Source organism: Notolepis coatsorum (assembly GCF_963971535.1).
Source record: "Notolepis coatsorum genome assembly, chromosome: 3".
Taxonomy (NCBI): domain Eukaryota; kingdom Metazoa; phylum Chordata; class Actinopteri; order Aulopiformes; family Paralepididae; genus Notolepis; species Notolepis coatsorum.
Window position 1 is genome coordinate 160358202 of NC_140167.1, and position 18853 is coordinate 160377054.

At 41.0% G+C, this 18853-nt stretch overlaps 2 protein-coding genes across 2 annotated transcripts in view; one reads left to right on the plus strand and one right to left on the minus strand.

Annotated features, from left to right (window-relative positions):
• LOC311226033 (E3 ubiquitin-protein ligase arih1-like) overlaps nt 1-18853 on the minus strand; it is a gene marked incomplete at both ends in the record, with an annotated part of 246642 nt that overhangs the window by 176294 nt on the left and 51495 nt on the right. The gene's annotated exons all lie outside the window — the stretch shown is intronic.
• galnt5 (polypeptide N-acetylgalactosaminyltransferase 5) overlaps nt 1-18853 on the plus strand; it is a 73163-nt gene that overhangs the window by 6887 nt on the left and 47423 nt on the right. The window contains exons 2-3 of the mRNA XM_084310685.1: nt 13554-13720; nt 17514-17633. Coding sequence (XP_084166811.1) covers nt 13554-13720; nt 17514-17633 — 287 coding nt within the window. The remainder of the gene's footprint in view (nt 1-13553; nt 13721-17513; nt 17634-18853) is intronic.

Here is an 18853-nt window from a genome sequence, read left to right on the forward strand (position 1 = left end):
AATGTTATAATAAAAGCCCTTCGTTCTATACACTTGTCTGATTGAAAACTTTATTAACAGACCGCAGAATGGGTACAACTCGGCACGCTCTGAGCAAAGAAAGGAACTTAGATATTAATTGAGTAACGCTTGCCTTGCTATGTGGTCCGGTAAATACGAACGTGTAACTATACTAACGTTAATGCCACAAATCGAATGCCTTTGTAATCATAAGTAGTAACGTTATAATAATAATAAGAAGAAAGGGTCGGGGGGGTAACCGGCGGGCGCGACACCGAGGGGAGACTTCGAATCAGTGTTTCACTTTTAATAACGAATGCGTGCATGCCGAATCCCAAACAATATTCATGCTGCAAAGTCATCCTCTAAAGATAGACATTTAGACTAGAGGCAGGCTATATGCTATATAAAGAGTAGACTACAAAAAAAATGCATTCAAACTTTTTTTTTTGTGTGTGCCGCGGCGGTAGGAAATATATTGCAAATGTGTGCGGTAAGGAAAACATCAATACCGCGGCAGCTCTAACTGTGATACCCGATAAGACCAATCTCTTTAGCTGTGGATTTACTGCAAACTCAAAAACATCATTCAAAAGCAATACAGAGGGGTGTACTGGTATATTCCAAGATACGAGTTTTGATAATTGATGGGTCACATCTTTCCAGAATGCCTTAACTGGTGGGCAGTCCCAATACCAGCGTTTCCGTTAGCCGGTAATTACCGGTATTTGTCCGGCAAAATCTCCTGAAGTCCGACATATTTAATTTCTCCGGTCTTAATGTCCGGTGAAAATAATTCCCTGAGTCTAAGCACAATTTGATTATTTGAATTGTATTAAAATAGGCTAAAATTAAATAGCCTATGCGATGAACGAAACGATCATTACATTTGTTTCCTCGTTGCTTCTAATAATGACAACGACGTTGTCAGCGAGAGCTTTAAAAACGTAGGTCTCGGTTCGCTTCATCGGACCAAACGCGAACCAAATATAGGAAGTGATTATTATTATTACTGCTCGCAGCACTCACTGCAAAACAAGCACACTGCATCTAATCTCTCTATCTATCTATCTCTCTCTCTCTCTCTCTCTATCTATCTATCTATGTCTGTGCATCTTGGGAAGAAGGAAGAAAAAACGCGGCTTATTATTATTACCGAGGCGCGCGGCTTATTATATTATTAAAACGGCTACTTGTGGGCACTCATAAAAACACCGTGGTCTACAAGTTGTTTAGCGAGAGGATGGTGGTAGGTAATGTGCTTCAATAGAACAATGGATCAATGCCATGTCAAAACTCGGCTCCGCTGATCTGGGCTCCGCAGTACACACACAGACACACACACACGCGCGCGCGCACACACAGGATCGCAGCCACACACACATTTCCACTGTCCAATAGACAAGCGCCCTTTTCGACCGCGTGACATTGAGGTGGAGAGAGTAGTCACGCAAACCACGATGTTGCAGTCTCTCTGCTTTCTCAGTTCTTCGCTTGATATAATTAATACAAATGTCCAATATAACGGAATTCGTTAGCTCATAAAAATGTGATTATAACAGACTGCTGTTTAGTCTCGGACCGACTGCCACATACGCGGTCTATTTTATTTCAAGTCAGCAGCAGCACGGAGACGGAGTATCGAGGGACTTATTTTATTTGGAATATATTAATGACTGTATACGCAAAAGTAGCCTAGTTTTAAGTAATAATATTATAAATCTACATGCCTTGAGGATGACATGAGCCTGCCTATCAATTGTTTTAAAGCTCAATAAACTATGACCGGAATTAATCTCATTTGTCCGGTAGTTGAAATCTTGCAGGTCACGGAGACCGGCAACAATTTTTTCTAACGGAAACCCTGCCCAATACATGTGCATAAATGTCCCTTCGTCTCCATTTGTACATTGGGAGCATTTTGAGTCCTGTTTCAGGCCCATTCTGTTCAGTCTTATAGGAGTCAAGTATGTCCTGTGAATATAGTTAAGATTGATTTGTTGATGGTCCGGGTTCCTTGATGTAAGACGGACATTTGCCCATGCTTCTTGCCAATCAAAGTCACTTTCCAGGTCTGGAATATCCCTCCTCCAGACAGTGTCTAGTTGAAGGGTTTCATACGAGGACGTTAGTAATTGATAATAAAAACCTGATACAAAACCTCCCAATGTTTCTCTTTCATAGAAAAATGTGTGGTATCTGTGGTGTATATATATATATATATTTTTTGCACTACCTATCTTTGTGAAAGTGGCTTCTCAGCTCTGGTCCAGCTGAAGACAAAGCAGAGGAACAGATTGGACATTGAGCATGACCTCGGAGTTGCTTTGTCTACCATCACCCCAGACTTTGAGACTCTTGTCAGGAGCAAACAACATCCCCACTTATCCCATTAGTTCCCTGGGATGTTAAGCTAAGAAGTCTGCTAAGAAGGATACCGTATATTATTTATTATTATTATTATTTTATTTCATTGTGTTTTTAGCCCTAGTTGCACTTTTGTTGCAACCCCAGTCATCCCATTAGTTCCCCCAAACTTAGGTCTGTTATGTTAAGCTAAGAAATCTCCTAAGAAGCATATTATTTATTATTATTTTATTTCATTGGGTTTTTAGCCCTAGTTGCACTTTTGTTGCACTTTTTTGTGTTTTCATGTTTTTAACAGTGCATGAAAGATTGTGTATTACTGCAAAACATTTTAAATTTTAATAATTTTGGTTAAAAAATATGGGTTGCGGGTTAATGACTAAGGAAAGTGTTGGGTCCCGAGGCTAGACCAGTTGAGAACCACTGTCTGTCGTAGTGTACCAATGATTAATAACGGAATATCTTATCTTATGGTACTCTAGGAAAGGACATTTCTATACATACTGTCTTAACCCTTGTGTCTGAAAACTGTGTTCCACTCTTACCATTAACACTTTGAGCGCCAGCCGTGTTTTCCTTTTTACCCCCTTGAATGCCACCATCCACGGCCAATGTTAACGTTAATATCGCCTAATCTATGTTTTAAATTATGGCTATGTGTCTAATCTGCCCGTCGCTTATCAAAGAATCATTTTCCAGTCAACATTGTCAAGGCAGATTGTATTATCGCTTAATTTCCGTTTGATAGCATTTTGAAAATCGCCCGTTTTCGGGGGAAAAACAACCCATGCCTTTGATAATCGCCTTTTACTGGAATATTCCAGAACGTTGTCATTTGTCGGCCTATTTATGAATCGTTTTCAAATAAACGCTAGATGATCGATAGTATGTGTGCGCACGCTCGTGCCGTGCGCTGATAATCTCTGCTCTTATTTCCTCATGGCTTTTACAGTCAAAACAGCCATATCACATAAACGCTTATATATCCGTGAAAACGAGTCTGATTATCCTAACACTGATAACATAGATTCCTTACCTGAGATCAGATGGTATCCAAATGGTTTATTCCAATTTCCGATCGCCATTCGAAAAAATCAATAAATGTATTGATCCATCGTGTATACAGTATAACCCATATTCGCCGTGGCTCAGAGGCTCCAGAATGAACTCTGGTAGACGCCGGCTGCATCAGTGAGAAGTAAAATGTGGAGTCAGAAATCCGTTCTCCCATTCACTTTCATTGAGTCCATTCCAAAAGGGTGATTTACCATCTGGGAGACGATAGGGGGCGCTTTTTTCACATCTGAGCGCTGGCGGTCCCTGGATCTCCAACGGTAGGCTTGCGTGATGCAATATGATTTCAGATCGCTAATAAAAAAAAACGAGAATACTCGTGACGTGGCATTCAACGGTCGGGGCGTAAACCAGAGAAAAGCCGTGAGTGGCATACAAAGTGTTAACACATTGACCGCCAGCAGCAGGGGGCGCTGATCCCCCTTCATCGCCAGGTCTTTATTCAATCGATATAGTTTTAGACTGCGACATTTGCGAGTGCTTAAAATATATCTTATATAATATATGGGTCTAATAACGCTATCTCAGTGAGTTGCTTCCAGTCAACATGCCAGAGACAGACATTTCAGACAGACATTTCCGTTTTATACCGTTTTGAATAGAGTATGGTTTGGGTGCTTTTCAGTAATTCCAGGAAAAAGATGAGAAAAAGGCATTTTACTGTAATCCTGTCATCACGTTGTAATTTTTCGGCTGATTATCTAATCATCCTGAAATCAACACTAGATTATCATTATTATGTCTACTCATGCATACATGAAATGACCGTCGTAGCGGCGCGCTCCCCCCCCCCCCCCCCCCACCGCAGCCAACGGTAAACGGCCATACACGGTCCACAGAGATAGCTGAGATCGTGGTAGAAATAAATGTCAGATCAACGATCAAATTTATATATAATGTTCTTACCATGTATCTGATGTAATGCAAAAGAAATAATCCGAATATCTGATTGCAATTCCAAATAATGCTTGTGGAGGTCCGTACCACACTACCGACTGTTTCACAATGACGGGCGGGCGGAGTTACTGTTACTGTCTGCCATCGTTGTATAGAACTGGCTCGCCTGAGTATTTAAACCCTGCCCGCTCAGATCAGCCCCTAAAACACACCAGCTCATTTCCAATGAGATGCAATAGCTCCGCCTGGCAGTAGAGGGCGGTGTTGACCGTCTGCCAGCTCAGACAGGGTCTGAAGGCTATACCAGAGGCTGCAGCTATGAATTATGAATAGATATAGCGAATAAACGAAATAACGATCCCAAAAACGAGTAAACTCGTTTCTGGCGCTGAACGCATGGCGGGCAATAACGCGTAAACTCTTTTCCGGCACAGATTGTGTTAAGGGACTAAATTGTCCTCTTCAAAAACGCCATAAAAATATTATGTTGAAATAATTGTCCACTTTTCTTCAGTCAACTTCAGCCCTGATCATAACCACCAAATATTCAATTCATCTTAGAATTGTAACCCTTTAAATGCCAGTGTTTGTGATGGAATCACAATTATTGTTATAAAAAAAACACGCAATGTAAATATTTTCAATATATCAAATGCAAAGTGGATTTTTCTGGGGGGGGGGGGGGTTATAGGCTAGCATGTGTAAACGATTAGCAACACTGATTTTAATGTATTTTTAGTTTTTTGTAATGTCAGATAAAAAATGAAATACTCCAATTTTTCTGAAAAGAGTTGTTGTTAAATCTGACATTACAAAAAATCCATAAAAATCAGTGTTGTTGCTAATCATTGACACATGCTAGCCTGTAATGATCCTGAATGAAAGTGGTGTGGGGAAAAAAAAGTTGAAAAATGCCAGGATAATTCAAAGATCACACCTTTGCCACATCTTGGCTACAACATAACCACTGCAAAGTTATCAAAAAATTAAGAATCTCAAAGGACAATTTTGTCCTCATCAGACACAAGGGTTAAGTATGAAGATCTTTTTAGCAGATGAAACTAGTCAAACGCTTGGTTGTGTTTGTGCTTCTCCTGACTCTTGGGCGACCCACCTAACTGTTTTTCTCTCTCTGTCCACCTAAAAGAACAGTTGAGCTCCCAAAACGTCATGCCTAATGTGTCCCCTCTCTGTGTGAGCCACGGCCTCCCAATTAGTTCCAGATACCTTCTGTGGCTCACTTGTTCTTCTATGTGGCTCACTTGTTCTCCATGTGGTTCCCTTGTTCTTCTATGTGGTTCCCTTGTTCTTCTATGTGTCTCTTCTATGTGGTTCACTTGTTCTCCTATGTGGGTTAGCTTGTTCTTCTATATGGCTCACTTGTTCTTCTATGTGGTTCGCTTGTTCTTCTATGAGCGATCATGAGATAGTTCAACCCCTTCATCATGATCATACAAAACCCTGGCAAAGCAAGGGGAAACCTAGTGTTTGATGAATGACCTGGTAGAAGATGGGAGCAAACCCTGAGCGCCTTTCTTCTGAATACTTAGTGGGGTGTTGACCTAGTGTTGTCAAATGTTTCCACACATCTTTTAGTAGATAAAAAGTAGATAAAAAGCATGGTTTATTGGACAGACCTTCGCCCTTCAGGGCGTCATCTGTGTTTTCTTTCCTTCATGTTATTGACACAGTTTGCTCTGAACTAGGAAAAACAGTTTTTCCATTGCTGCTTCCAACACCTGGAATGCCCTCCGACTGACAGCTGATGGTTCTTCCTTATTTAGCTGCGTCTCCGACCACTGTGTCGACTTGTAACTGTCTTAGCTGATTTGTTATTGTTTATTCTTATTTATTGTGTCTGTATGTATGAAACTGCTCATAAGTTGTCTTGTTTTGTGAGCTTTATCTGCAAAATAAATGATCTCTACTGATAAACTAGCAAATAGTAAACATGTTGTCCACCCACCAGCAGTAATGCAGTTCCCCTCTTGGGTCAGTCAGACATGATAGTCCCTGGTTCTTATCGGCCCGATAATTATCGTGCATCCCTAGGGCTGCATGATTTTGGGAAATAATGTAATTGCGATTTTTCTGACGGATATTGCGATTGCGATTATAATAATTTTTTTAAGCAGCCCCACAGAGGTTTATTGTAAAATGCGGCTTGCATCTGGCCTACTCGTGGGTCTGTTCGGGACGCTTGAAGCCTTTCTCCAACGTGTTCGTGTTTCCGCATCTCTGATTGGCCAGGTCATGTGACATGTACGCCCAATCGTGGGACCGCAAGTTTGTCTTAGAGCAGCGGTTCCCAAACTTCTTTGGCCGTGCACCTAGGGGAGGGCGATATATCGAGTATACTCGATGTATCGCGGATTGTTCTACCCGAGATGTAGTACTGTACTATATCGCGAACATCGAGTATTTAGTTTATATGGCGCCGCCCGCGGCCGAGAGACACTCGCAGTGCTTTCCTCGAGAAGGGACGGCGGAGCTATAGGCTAACGTTAGTGTAGTCAGGGCTGTACAGTGCGATATAATGTTGCGGTTGTAATTTCATTAGACAGACCAGCGCGGACCTTTAATAACATGTAATTTAATTGACACGAGCAATGAGCTAACGGTAGCTGCTAACCAAGGTATCCATTAGGATTATGCTAAGCTAACTAGCGATAGCTGCTAACCCTGGTAAACGGTCAAAGCGGACTCCACAAGACTAGTTCCATTCGTGAGGAAATGGGGTGGGTTATATTGACAACGCTTGACAACAGCAGTTTAAACATAACTTCATATTTATTAGTTATTCGTTTCTGTATATCATTCAATTTCCATCTCCGTGTGTCTCCATCTCCATCTCTTCCCGTTTACATTCGAGTGTGACGTTATCACCTACAGCAGCTTAGACGATCAAAACGCGAACCTAGAACAAACCTCGAGGGGGGGGGGGGGGCTGGCTCTCTTGTTCATTCTCTCTCTCTCGCTCTCTCTCTACATTCAATGATTTAAAGTAGCCAAACGTTACAGACAGTATAAATACTAACTGGATAGTTGATGATATAAACATTTAATTTCATTATCTGAAATATTCTAAAATCATTAAGTCTGCTATAAGCCATTATACCTTTGTGTGTGATTATTATTTTCTCACAGTAGGGTGTGTATATATATATACATATATATATATGTGTGTGTGTGTTTGGCTAAAGTGGATAAAAAACACAGTACTGTGTAAAAGTCTTAGGCACCCAAGAGTTTTTATATAAATTGTCTTTTTTTTTATTAGTGTGTCAGTAGACTACTCTTAGTACATTTTCATTAAATATTTTTTTAAAGCATCTTCATGGTTTAATAATGCAAACATGTTGCAGGGACTTATTATAATCATCATATTGGCGTGACTGTATGCATCAAAGGGTTAAATCAAGCATTTTTAAGTGATTTAGAGGAAATGTAAAAATATCGCGATATATATCGCGATATAGCCAAAATATTTCGCGATATCATTTTTGGCCATATCGCCCAGCCCTACGTGCACCCCCTGTCACCTCCCGACCTAGCTGACGCACCCCCCAATGGGTTTCTGTTAGAAAAAATAGTTGCTGGTCTCCGTACACAGATTTTATTTTTTATTTTATCTCTTTCCACGGCGACTATGGATAGGGAATTTCTTTATTTAATTAAAATGTTCACAACAACATGGATGCATGTACTCTGCCAGCATGTTTAATATCCATAATACTAAAGGTTTGACTAAGATTTTTATGAAATTTAAAAAAATATATATATATAATTTCTTTTTTTTAAACCACCATTAGCCTTTTCATGTCATGCACCACCTAGAGGGCGCTCAGCACCACAGTTTTTGGAACCACTGTCTTAGAGCATGGCAATAGAACGCCTGCCCTGATTCCAAACTCTAACCTTAACCAACTTCGAAAGAGTCGCCTAAGCTTAACCAGTGATAAACTAGGCGTTAGGTAGTTTGCAGGCTGTTCGACCCGGAAATAGGCGCAGAACTTGCCGTCCCACGATTGGCGCACATGTCACATGACCTGGCCAATCGGAGCACAAAACGGGAACCCGGAAACACGGACGCGTTGGAGAAAAGCTACACGCGTTCGGGACACCGTGCCTGAAAATGTTTCTTTTTACCTGGGAATCGATACTGATACCCAACGGTACCTTTTTTTCTGTACTTTACTCTCCCTCTCTGAAGTCTAAACTTCACAACACACAATCTAAAACCCCTTACCTCCCTCTCCCAAACCGTTCCTACAACAATAACAACAACTTGCAAAGGCGATCTTGTATCTCAATGGGACTTCCTGGTTAAAAAAAAGAATAAAAAAATTTATTTTTATTTTTGCGATTTGCTAATTGCATCTAGGGCTGTCTTAAATACTTCGAAGCTTCGTTCGATGGCACAAGCTTCGAACATTAAAAAAAAAAAAAAAAATTACTTCGATTTGTGTGTGTGCGTGGGGCCATTGGGTGGGGCCGGGGGACAAATACACTGGAGGAAGTAACCCAGCTCAGCACTGCCCAAATTATATCATCACTATTGCCTGTTTGAAGGATATCATCCTCAAACACATATACACCTACATGCCTTGTAGAATTCCACACATAAGAAAGAAAGATACTGGGATGAATAAACAAAATGGGAAATAAAATGTAGAAATGCATGCAATACATAAATAAATATGAATCTCCATATATGAAATAGAACATTTAGATAAGGTGCTACTGAGATGTTTTGGTGAGTTCTTTGTTTTTTTGTGGAAGTAGCCCTTCTTAAAAATGCATGAACATTCACTGATAATTGGTCTGTAGTGGAGTCTACATTGCCGGACCATGTAGAATCCGGACCTTGTAGACCAGGGGTCTCAAACTCAATTTACCTGGGGGCCGCTGGAGGTAGAGTCTGGGTGAGGCTGGGCCGCATCAAATATTCCACAAAAAAAGGGTTTCAAGTATTCCAAAATAAAGTACAACTGATCCAATCTTCTCAATCTTTAGCAATAACAATTCAGAACATGAACAGTTCTTCAGAACATGAACGGTTCTTCAGAACATAGGCTTCTCAGTGGTGTCAGTGGACTCATCCACAGCTATGGAAATGCACTGTGCATTTTTTTTAATTCTATCACAAAGCTGTTTAATAATCACCAGCCAGTATTTCAGTTATTCTGGTTGCTGTGCGATCTGAGGGGGATTTGCTTTTGTTTGCCTTCAAACATGGTCTCAATCACTTCAGTCTAGGGCTGACCTTCGAAGCTTTTTTTGGCAATCGAAGCTTCGGGGGCGAGCTTCGATTTTAATTCGAAGCTTCGATAAAAAAAAGAAAAAAAAAATAATTTCTTATCTTATGTTGTGGGACTTGTACAGCACTTTGGTAAACTTTGTTGTTTTTAAATGTGCTCTATAAATAAAGTGGATTGTTCACACACACACACAAATCGAAGTAAAAAATTAAAATAAAAAATTAAAATCGAAAAGCGAGAGACTAAACCTGTTGTTGTTAGCTTACATGCTAACGTGAATGGGATCGACCATAGCATTGCGGCTAGGCTAGCTACCATAGCAGTACAGCAGCTAGTTGAATGGATAAACGTTATTTAACATTGCAGAATGGGTACAATACGGCTCAATACAAACAGTTGTTAAGGGGGGGTGCAGAGTCATCAACACAATGTACCACCAAGAGTGGAGAGTTTATGTCTCTCAAAAAGCGAGAGACCCTAACGCTCTTGTTGTTAGCTTATATGCTAACGTGAATGGGATCGACCATAGCATTGCGGCTAGGCTAGCTACCATAGCAGTACAGCAGCTAGTTGAATGGATAAACGTTATTTAACATTGCAGAATGGGTACAATACAATACGGCTCAATACAAACAGTTGTTAAGGGGGGGTGCAGAGTCATCAACACAATGTACCACCAAGAGCGGAGAGTTTATGTCTCTCAAAAAGCGAGAGACTAAACCTAAAGCTCTTGTTGTTAGCTTACATGCTAACGTGAATGGGATCGGCCATAGCATTGCGGCTAGGCTAGCTACCATAGCAGTACAGCAGCTAGTTGAATGGATACACGTTATTTCGATGGCACAAGCTTCGAGCAGAAAAAAAAATCGAAGTTAAAAAATAAAACATTTTTTTTTTATTATTTTTTTAAACTTCGATTTTTTTTAAATGTTCGAAGCTTGTGCCATCGAACGAAGCTTCGAAGTATTTAAGACAGCCCTACTTCAGTCATACATTATTTTATTACATGCATCAGAGAGAGAATGGCTTCTTGCCACTGAGTGAGCACTTGTGAGTGAGTATCTGTATGTCATATATGTCCCGATGAATTGAAAATGGGGGACCCTGATGTAAACAAGACGAAAGTCTTTCTCTGGTCTGCATCCCCTTAACAATTGTGTGTATTGAGCTGTACTGTATTGTACCCATTCTGCAATCTGTTAATAAAGTTTTCAATCAATCAATCAATACACGTCAATTCTAGCCTCCGATCCCATGACGTCATTTATCTCCTGCGGTTTTTGATTGATTGATTGAAAACTTTATTAACAGATTGCAGAATGGGTACAATACAGTACAGCTCAATACACACAATTGTTAAGGGGATGCAGACCAGAGAGAGACTTTCATTTTGTTTACATCAGGGAGAGTGAGGATTATATAGGATTGTTTTAAAGTGTGATGCTGTTTGTCATTTTAACAGCAGATACACTTTCTTAAATTCCATTGTCCCCGACAGAGCGTGTGACGGGGAGCTCGGACGGGATGTGTTTTGCTTGGTGTTATTATAGCATTAGCTGAAAAGCTAGCGTTAGCTACGTTACATCAAATCAGATGATGGCCTGTCCTTTCTCCAGGACCTGACACTGTCCGTCTATCAACAATAATGCACCCACGGTGAATCGTATTTGAGTCAAGTAGCTACTGACTAGCGTTAGCTGACTAATGTTATTAAATGTCAATGTGAAAACCTTGCAGGGAAGACGAGCTAGGTCAGCTTAGCTTGACAACGGTCCCCGTGGCTAAAGTTGGTGCTATTCATAATCCAGCAATAATGGCTGCAGACCTACAAGCAAAGTACAGCAAGTGCCAAGGGATAAGAGTCTGAGGTGGAGTCTCAAAAGAGAATGTTGATATTTATTTTGCATCGAAAATCACAACATTCGAACGTCACTACTAGCCAGAGTCTCTGCGACTGCTACAGACTGGGTAGCGAGTGCAACACCGTCTAATGTCCGTGCGGATCATTGGAGTAGGGTATATCTGCAGTGCCGCAGCCCCATAAAACTTCCAACTCTCGCGCAACGACTCGGCAAACAGTTGGGCGCGGGCTGCATTAACACTAAACTTTGACGTCAAGTAGGGGGCCGCAAAATATCATCCCGCGGGCCGCAAATGGCTGCAAGTTTGAGACCCCTGTTGTAGACTGACATAATTCTGTGCATAGTTTAGTCTACACAGGCCATATTTCAAATAATCTAAATCTTACTTCATTCATCTTAAACATTCTTGATTTGGGGGATTGGTAGTTCCCATGACATCTGAAGTTGTTCAAACGACAACAGCGATCCACCTTGAATTAAATCACACAGCCGAGTGAAACCTTGTTGGCTGCGTCAGTCACGAAAGGGGCTACTTAATTCATTAATCCAATCCACTTTATTTATAGAGCACATTTAAAAACAACAACGTTTACGAAAGTGCTGTACAAGTCCCACAACATAAGATTAAAAAGAAAATTATAATAAAAAAAAAAAAAAATCGAAGCTTCGAATTAAAATCGAAGCTCGGCCCGAAGCTTCGATTGCCAAAAAGAAATTCGAAGGTCAGCCCTAATTGCATCATTTCAAATTTTGATTTAAAATCGATTAATCGTTCAGCCCTAGTTGAGACCTATTTTTTTTTTTGATCCACTTTTTCTCCCATTTTTCTATATTTTTCTCCCATCCCAATTTCGTATCATCCAATTCAACCCTCCCCTGTCACGAACGCTGTTTCTTGCCTCCCACAAGCCGGCTGCAATGTGGACTAAGTCATACATAGCACAAGTCCCCTCCGGTACTCGAGGTAACAGCAGTCGCATCTTTTCACCTGCGCAGCTCGATCTCTCAGTGGCGAGGAGTAACGCGTGGGAGGCTCACGCTGCCCCCGACACTTCCTGATTCCACTGCGCAGGCGCACCAACCGACTTGTAGGAGTCGCTTGTTCACAACGTTCGATCCCCACCCTTCAGTTTTCCCTCCCCGTAATACGGCCAATGTGTATTACTGCGGACGACCAGCTAAACTGAAAACAATGTGGAGAGCTGGATTCGAACACGCGAATCCTAGCGTCTCCACACTGGTGGCGAGTGCCTTGCCCACTACACCACCTAGCCGCCCCCCTAGTTGAGACCTATTAAAGTGTATACCTGGGTCTGAAGGTCAGGGTGTGAGACGATGACCTGGGTCTGAAGGTCAGGGTGTGAGCCGATGACCTGGGTCTGAAGGTCAGGGTGTGAGACGATGTCCTGGGTCTGAAGGTCAGGGTGTGAGACGATGTCCTGGGTCTAAATAAATCTCCCTCTGCCTTTTATTAGGTGAATCCTAATTAAGGTTGGATACCGTTCACATTTGAACCGATACTTTCGGTATTCCTGGAATTCGGTATTGGTACCCAGCGGTACCCTTTTTCTGTATTTAATTATCTCTGTAATAAGGGAAGGGATATTTCCCGGTCAAGCGTTAGTTACTTTGAAGAAAAGGATTTAGCATAGAAAACACAATATATACAAAATAAAAAATGTATGAAGATATTCTTCCGCATTGGAAGCCTATCAACTTCAAGAGGATGTAATCGGAGCAGCATAACTGAACCACATACCACTTTAACATAACCTGTAGAGGTCAATGGATACACAAACGTCATGGAGAATGTGTACTTTTACTTTAGATACTTAAGTACATTCAATAGCAAATACATCTCTACTTTTACTTAAGTAGAATTTGAATGGAGGACTTTTACTTTGACCAGAGTACTCCATTTATCTGAGTATTTCTACTTAAGTAAAGGAACTGTGTACTTCTTCCACCACTGACTATACAAATATACAAACTAAAGTACAAACCTACAATGAGGTACAAAAAAGCAGACAATGAGGTACAAAAATGCAGACAATGAGGTAAAAAAAAGCTAACTGGATGTGGTGTTTTCCAGGTGTTCCCAGAGTCTGGTCCACAACGACTTGCCGACCACCAGCGTGATCTTCTGCTTCGTGGACGAGGTTTGGTCCACGCTGCTGCGCTCCGTCCACAGCGTCATCAACCGATCTCCTCCGCACCTCCTCAAGGAGATCATCCTGGTGGACGACTTCAGCACCAAAGGTAAATGAGGTTGTGCGTTTATATAGCGGCTTTACAATTCTGTTCCTCACATTCACTCATTCATTCACACATTCACACACCAACGGCAGAGCCAACCGTGCAAGGTGCCGACCTGCTTATCGGGAGCAGTTGGGGGTTAAGTGTCTTGCTCAAGGATACTTCGACACTCTGCCCGGGAGGAGCGGGAATCGAACCGTATTACATATTCTTTTGTGACCATGGTTTTGTTACTGCATACTTATAAATGGCCTCACTCTGGGAGAAGAAAAGATGTGATCACAAAAGAAATGGGGAAATGCTTTAATTTCTTAGGTTCAAGTGAATTAAAATTAGTAGGAAATAGTCATTTGGAAGAACAAACGGTATATGATCCCGATTACCATTTTCTTGGCCTCCGAAGCTTCAGTAGTAATTATCGTGAAATAAACTAGCCTCATTCTTCTACCAAAAATGAAGCATTGGACTAGTGATTCTGACCATGGATCACCACGCCAGTGACGGGAGCCTGGAGACATTCAGGTCAGCATTACGCCACACGGCCACCACGTCTGGAGCCTGGAGACATTCGGGTCAGCATTCCGCCATGTTTGTAGAGGGAGAGATAAGACTCACACATCTGCTGTTTGCTCCACAGGTGTGAGATAGGATCTTGGGAACTGAACACTGATGATGTAACAACAGCTACCGGATACACGGCTCCAGAACAGATGGAATTCCAATAATTGTTGGGGGAATATACTGTATACACCTGAAAGGGTTAACAGGATATATACACCTGACAGGGTTAACGGGATATAATACATCGGACAGGATTAACAGGATATATAGGAGGATGCAAAGCATGTTAAATGCATTGGATGCATTGTGGGGGGAAAAGGCAGGGACTTATACTGTAGGCGCACTCTGGAGCTGTAACGTCTACACACACAGACGTGTTGTTTGGCTGCCGGAGCTGCGCTTGGGCGGAAATGAGACTTGCCACGGGATTTTCAAAATAAAGAGTATTGATATGAACCGATCCTTTTACGTTGCATCGATCCTATTGGATCGTTGATAATTAGATCAACGTATCGATTAGGGGTGGGACGATACATCGATCCAGATCGATACATCGATGTAATTATCAACGATCGAATCGGATCGATGCGATGTAATAAGATCGATTCATATCGATACTCTTATTTTGAAAATCCTGTGGCGAGTCTCATAACTCATTGTGTTAAATGGGCATATGATATCATCTCATATCGATCGCAGGCACCTGAATCTAATCGTATCGTATTGTATCGTGAGAGACTTTGTGATATCGGCAAATATCGTATCGTTGTCCAAAGAATCGATATTGTATCGTATCATGATGAAACTGGTGATTCCCACCCCTAGTATCGATCTGGATCTATGTATCGTCCCACCCCTAGTTGACAGGATATATACACCTGACAGGGTTGACTGAATATATACACCTGACAGGGTTAACAGGATATATACACCTGACAGGGTTAACAGTATATATACACCTGAAGGGTTGACTGAATATATATACCTGACAGGGTTGGCTGAATATATACACCTGACAGGGTTAACAGGATATATACACCTGACAGGGTTGACTGAATATATACACCTGACAGGGTTGACTGAATATATACACCTGACAGGGTTGAGGATATATACACCTGAAAGGGTTGACTGAATATATACACCTGACAGGGTTGACTGAATATATACACCTGACAGGGTTGACTGAATATATACACCTGACAGGGTTGAGGATATATACACCTGAAAGGGTTGACTGAATATATACACCTGACAGGGTTGACAGGATATATACACTTGACAGGTTTTTTTTACTTCGATTTTTGTGTGTGTGCGTGGGGCCATTGGGTGGGGCCGGGGACAAATACACTGGAGGAAAGTAACCCAGCTCAGCACTGCCCAAATTATATCATCACTATTGCCTGTTTGAATGATATCATCCTCAAACACATATACACCTACATGCCTTGTAGAATTCCACACATAAGAAAGAAAGATACTGGGATGAATAAACAAAATAGGAAATAAAATGTAGAAATGCATGCAATACTCGCTCACAATGCTTTTTTTGAGCGAGAATTTGGCCCAATAATTACCCATGCAATCAGGACATGGCGGGAAACACAAAGGAAATTTCCTAACCCTCAAGTATGGCATAATCACACTCCCATATTCAATAACAATGCTCTCTTAATGGGAAAACGACCTATAAGATTCCCTATATGGGAAGAGAAAGGCATACACTCATTAGGGGATATTTTTAATAACAAGGGCCTCTGTAGTTATGTCGAAATATGCATAAAGTTTAACCTCACCGAGTCCACATGGCTTTTTTACATACAGTTACGACTTTGTATGAGATCTCACGGTGTTCCATTACTCATACCAATTGAACACCACAGATACCACAAATTTTTCTATGAAAGAGATACATTGGGAGGTTTTGTATCAGGTTTTTATTATCAATTACTAACGTCCTCGTATGAAACCCTTCAACTAGACAATGTCTGGAGGAGGGATATACCAGACCTGGAAAATGACTTTGATTGGCAAGGAGCCTGGGCAAATGTCCGACTTACATCAAGGAACCCGGATCATCAACAAATCAATCTGAACTATATTCACAGGACATACTTGACTCCTATAAGGCTGTGCAAAATGGGGCTTATACAAGACTCCAAATGCTCCCAATGTACAAATGGGGACGAAGGAACATTTATGCACATGTATTGGGACTGCCCACCAGTTAAGGCATTCTGGAAAGATGTGTCCCAACAATTATCAATACTCGTATTCTGGAATATACCTGTACACCCCGCGGTATTGCTATTGAATGATGTTTTTGAGTTTGCAGTGAATCCACAACTAAAAAGATTGGTTTTATCGGGTATCACAGTAGCTAAAAAACTGATCGCATCACGTTGGTTTCAACCGGAAAAAATGTGCCGGAAAGTGTGGTTTCTTACATATCTCGATGTGATATATCAAGAAATATCTACAGCAAGAATTCTGGGGCTCAATGAATCCAAAATGTCAATGTGGTTAGAAGTGGTGGAGAGAATAAAAGCTAGCCTATAATGGTAGTGTCTGGTTAGGAGTGAGGGATAATGGAGGTACTATCCAAGAGGGGGTCCGGGAGGGGGGGGTTTGAGCTGGAGCATATGTGTGTAGGGTTTTAGAAAATAGGTATTAGGGGTATATTATATACTAACATTTATATAATTGTAATTTCACTGGATATACACTGTATACGGTTAAAATGTTATTATTGACTATTTTTGTTTTATCCTGTTTCTGTACTTGCATATATTTTAACCACCTTTACTGAAAGTTTCATTATACATTGTGTGTTGAGTACTGACTTTTAATAAGTTTTGTTTTGCAATAATAAAAAAAATTTAAAAAAAAATAAATGCATGCAATACATAAATAAATATGAATCTCCATATATGAAATAGAACATTTAGATAAGGTGCTACTGAGATGTTTTGGTGAGTTCATTCATTCATTAATCCAATCCACTTTATTTATAGAGCACATTTAAAAACAACAAAGTTTACCAAAGTGCTGTACAAGTCCCACAACATAAGATTACAAAAAATTAAATTATTAAAAATACACTTGACAGGGTTAACTGAATATAAACACCTGACAGGGTTGACTGAATATAAACACCTGACAGGGTTGACTGAATATATACACCTGACAGGGTTGACCGCAGCTGTACTGACGAGGTGATTATCTGTGTTTTCAGACCATCTGAAGCAGCAGCTGGACGACTACATGTCCCAGTTTCCCAAAGTCCGTATCGTCCGTCTGAAAGAGAGGCAGGGTCTGATCAGGGCCAGGATAGCTGGAGCTGCCATCGCCCAAGGTACCTGCACCTCCTCCTCCTTCTCCTCCTCCCTCTCCTCCTCCTCCTCCTCATATTACTGTCACAGAAAGCAGGGTTCCCACTAGAGCTGTGAATCTTCACTGGCCTTCCGAGATTCGATTCTACGAGGCATCTCGATGCAGCTCAATAATATATTACATCCTCAATTTTATAATCTATATTACTGCACATGGCTACTTTTTCATCAATTAATACATTGGACGCCAGAGGGCGCTACGGTCATTGGGCCGTTGTCTGCCATCGCTTTGTTCAATGGAAAGAATGCCGTGTTTGCGAGTGCTTAAACTATATGAAATAGTATTATTATTATTATTATTTTTTTCTTTTAATGTGTCTATTCACCAATGGGGTTTTTCTTCACAATTGCAGATAAAGATTAGGTTACACTAATATTATAGTATTAAAAAAAACTGCTAAGTTATATTCATTAAAGAAAGTTGATTTAATAAAAAAGAGACTCATTTAATCACTTTATTCAAATTGAGGATTTAGTTTGAGTATACCTAACCCGGCTTGTATTAGGAGGTCGGCTTATAATTGCTTAGCTCAAGAGCGCACCCGGCCATTAATAGAGACCCGGTTTGTAATTGAATACCGGTCACTATTAGAGGAATTACGGTATTTATAAAAATAAAATCAAAATATTATTTTGAAAAGAAATATTCAAAATGTTTAATTTTTTTTTTAAATTAAAAACGAAGGTTTGAACGTTCGTTCGAAAAACCCTGACGAAGTTCTAATCCCAAAAACAGGCTTCGGGGTCAGCCTTAGGGTGCTGTGATGTGACCAACAGCACACACACATTCCACACAGACGGCTTCGATCGCAGGAGAAAAATATATCAGATCAACGCAAGGTTGGATATAGTGTCCTTACCTTGTCTCTGATGTAATGCAAAAAAAATAATCCAATTATCTGATCGCCATTCCAAGTACTGGTCGCGGGAGTCCGTCCCACATTGTCCGGCATTGCATATGAAGGAGGGGGGGGGGGGGGGCAGCCTAGTTGATGCATCGTTGTAAGAGCTTGCCTTGCCGGAGTATTTAAACCCCGCCCACACGGCTCAGCTCGGCAAACTACATGGTTTCGAATGGAGTGCAATAGCGGCCACAAGGCATTAGGCAGCGGTATTGACCATCTGCGATCTCGGACACACTCAGAACAGGCTTCCCCGATGAATTATGAATGGAAATAGCGAA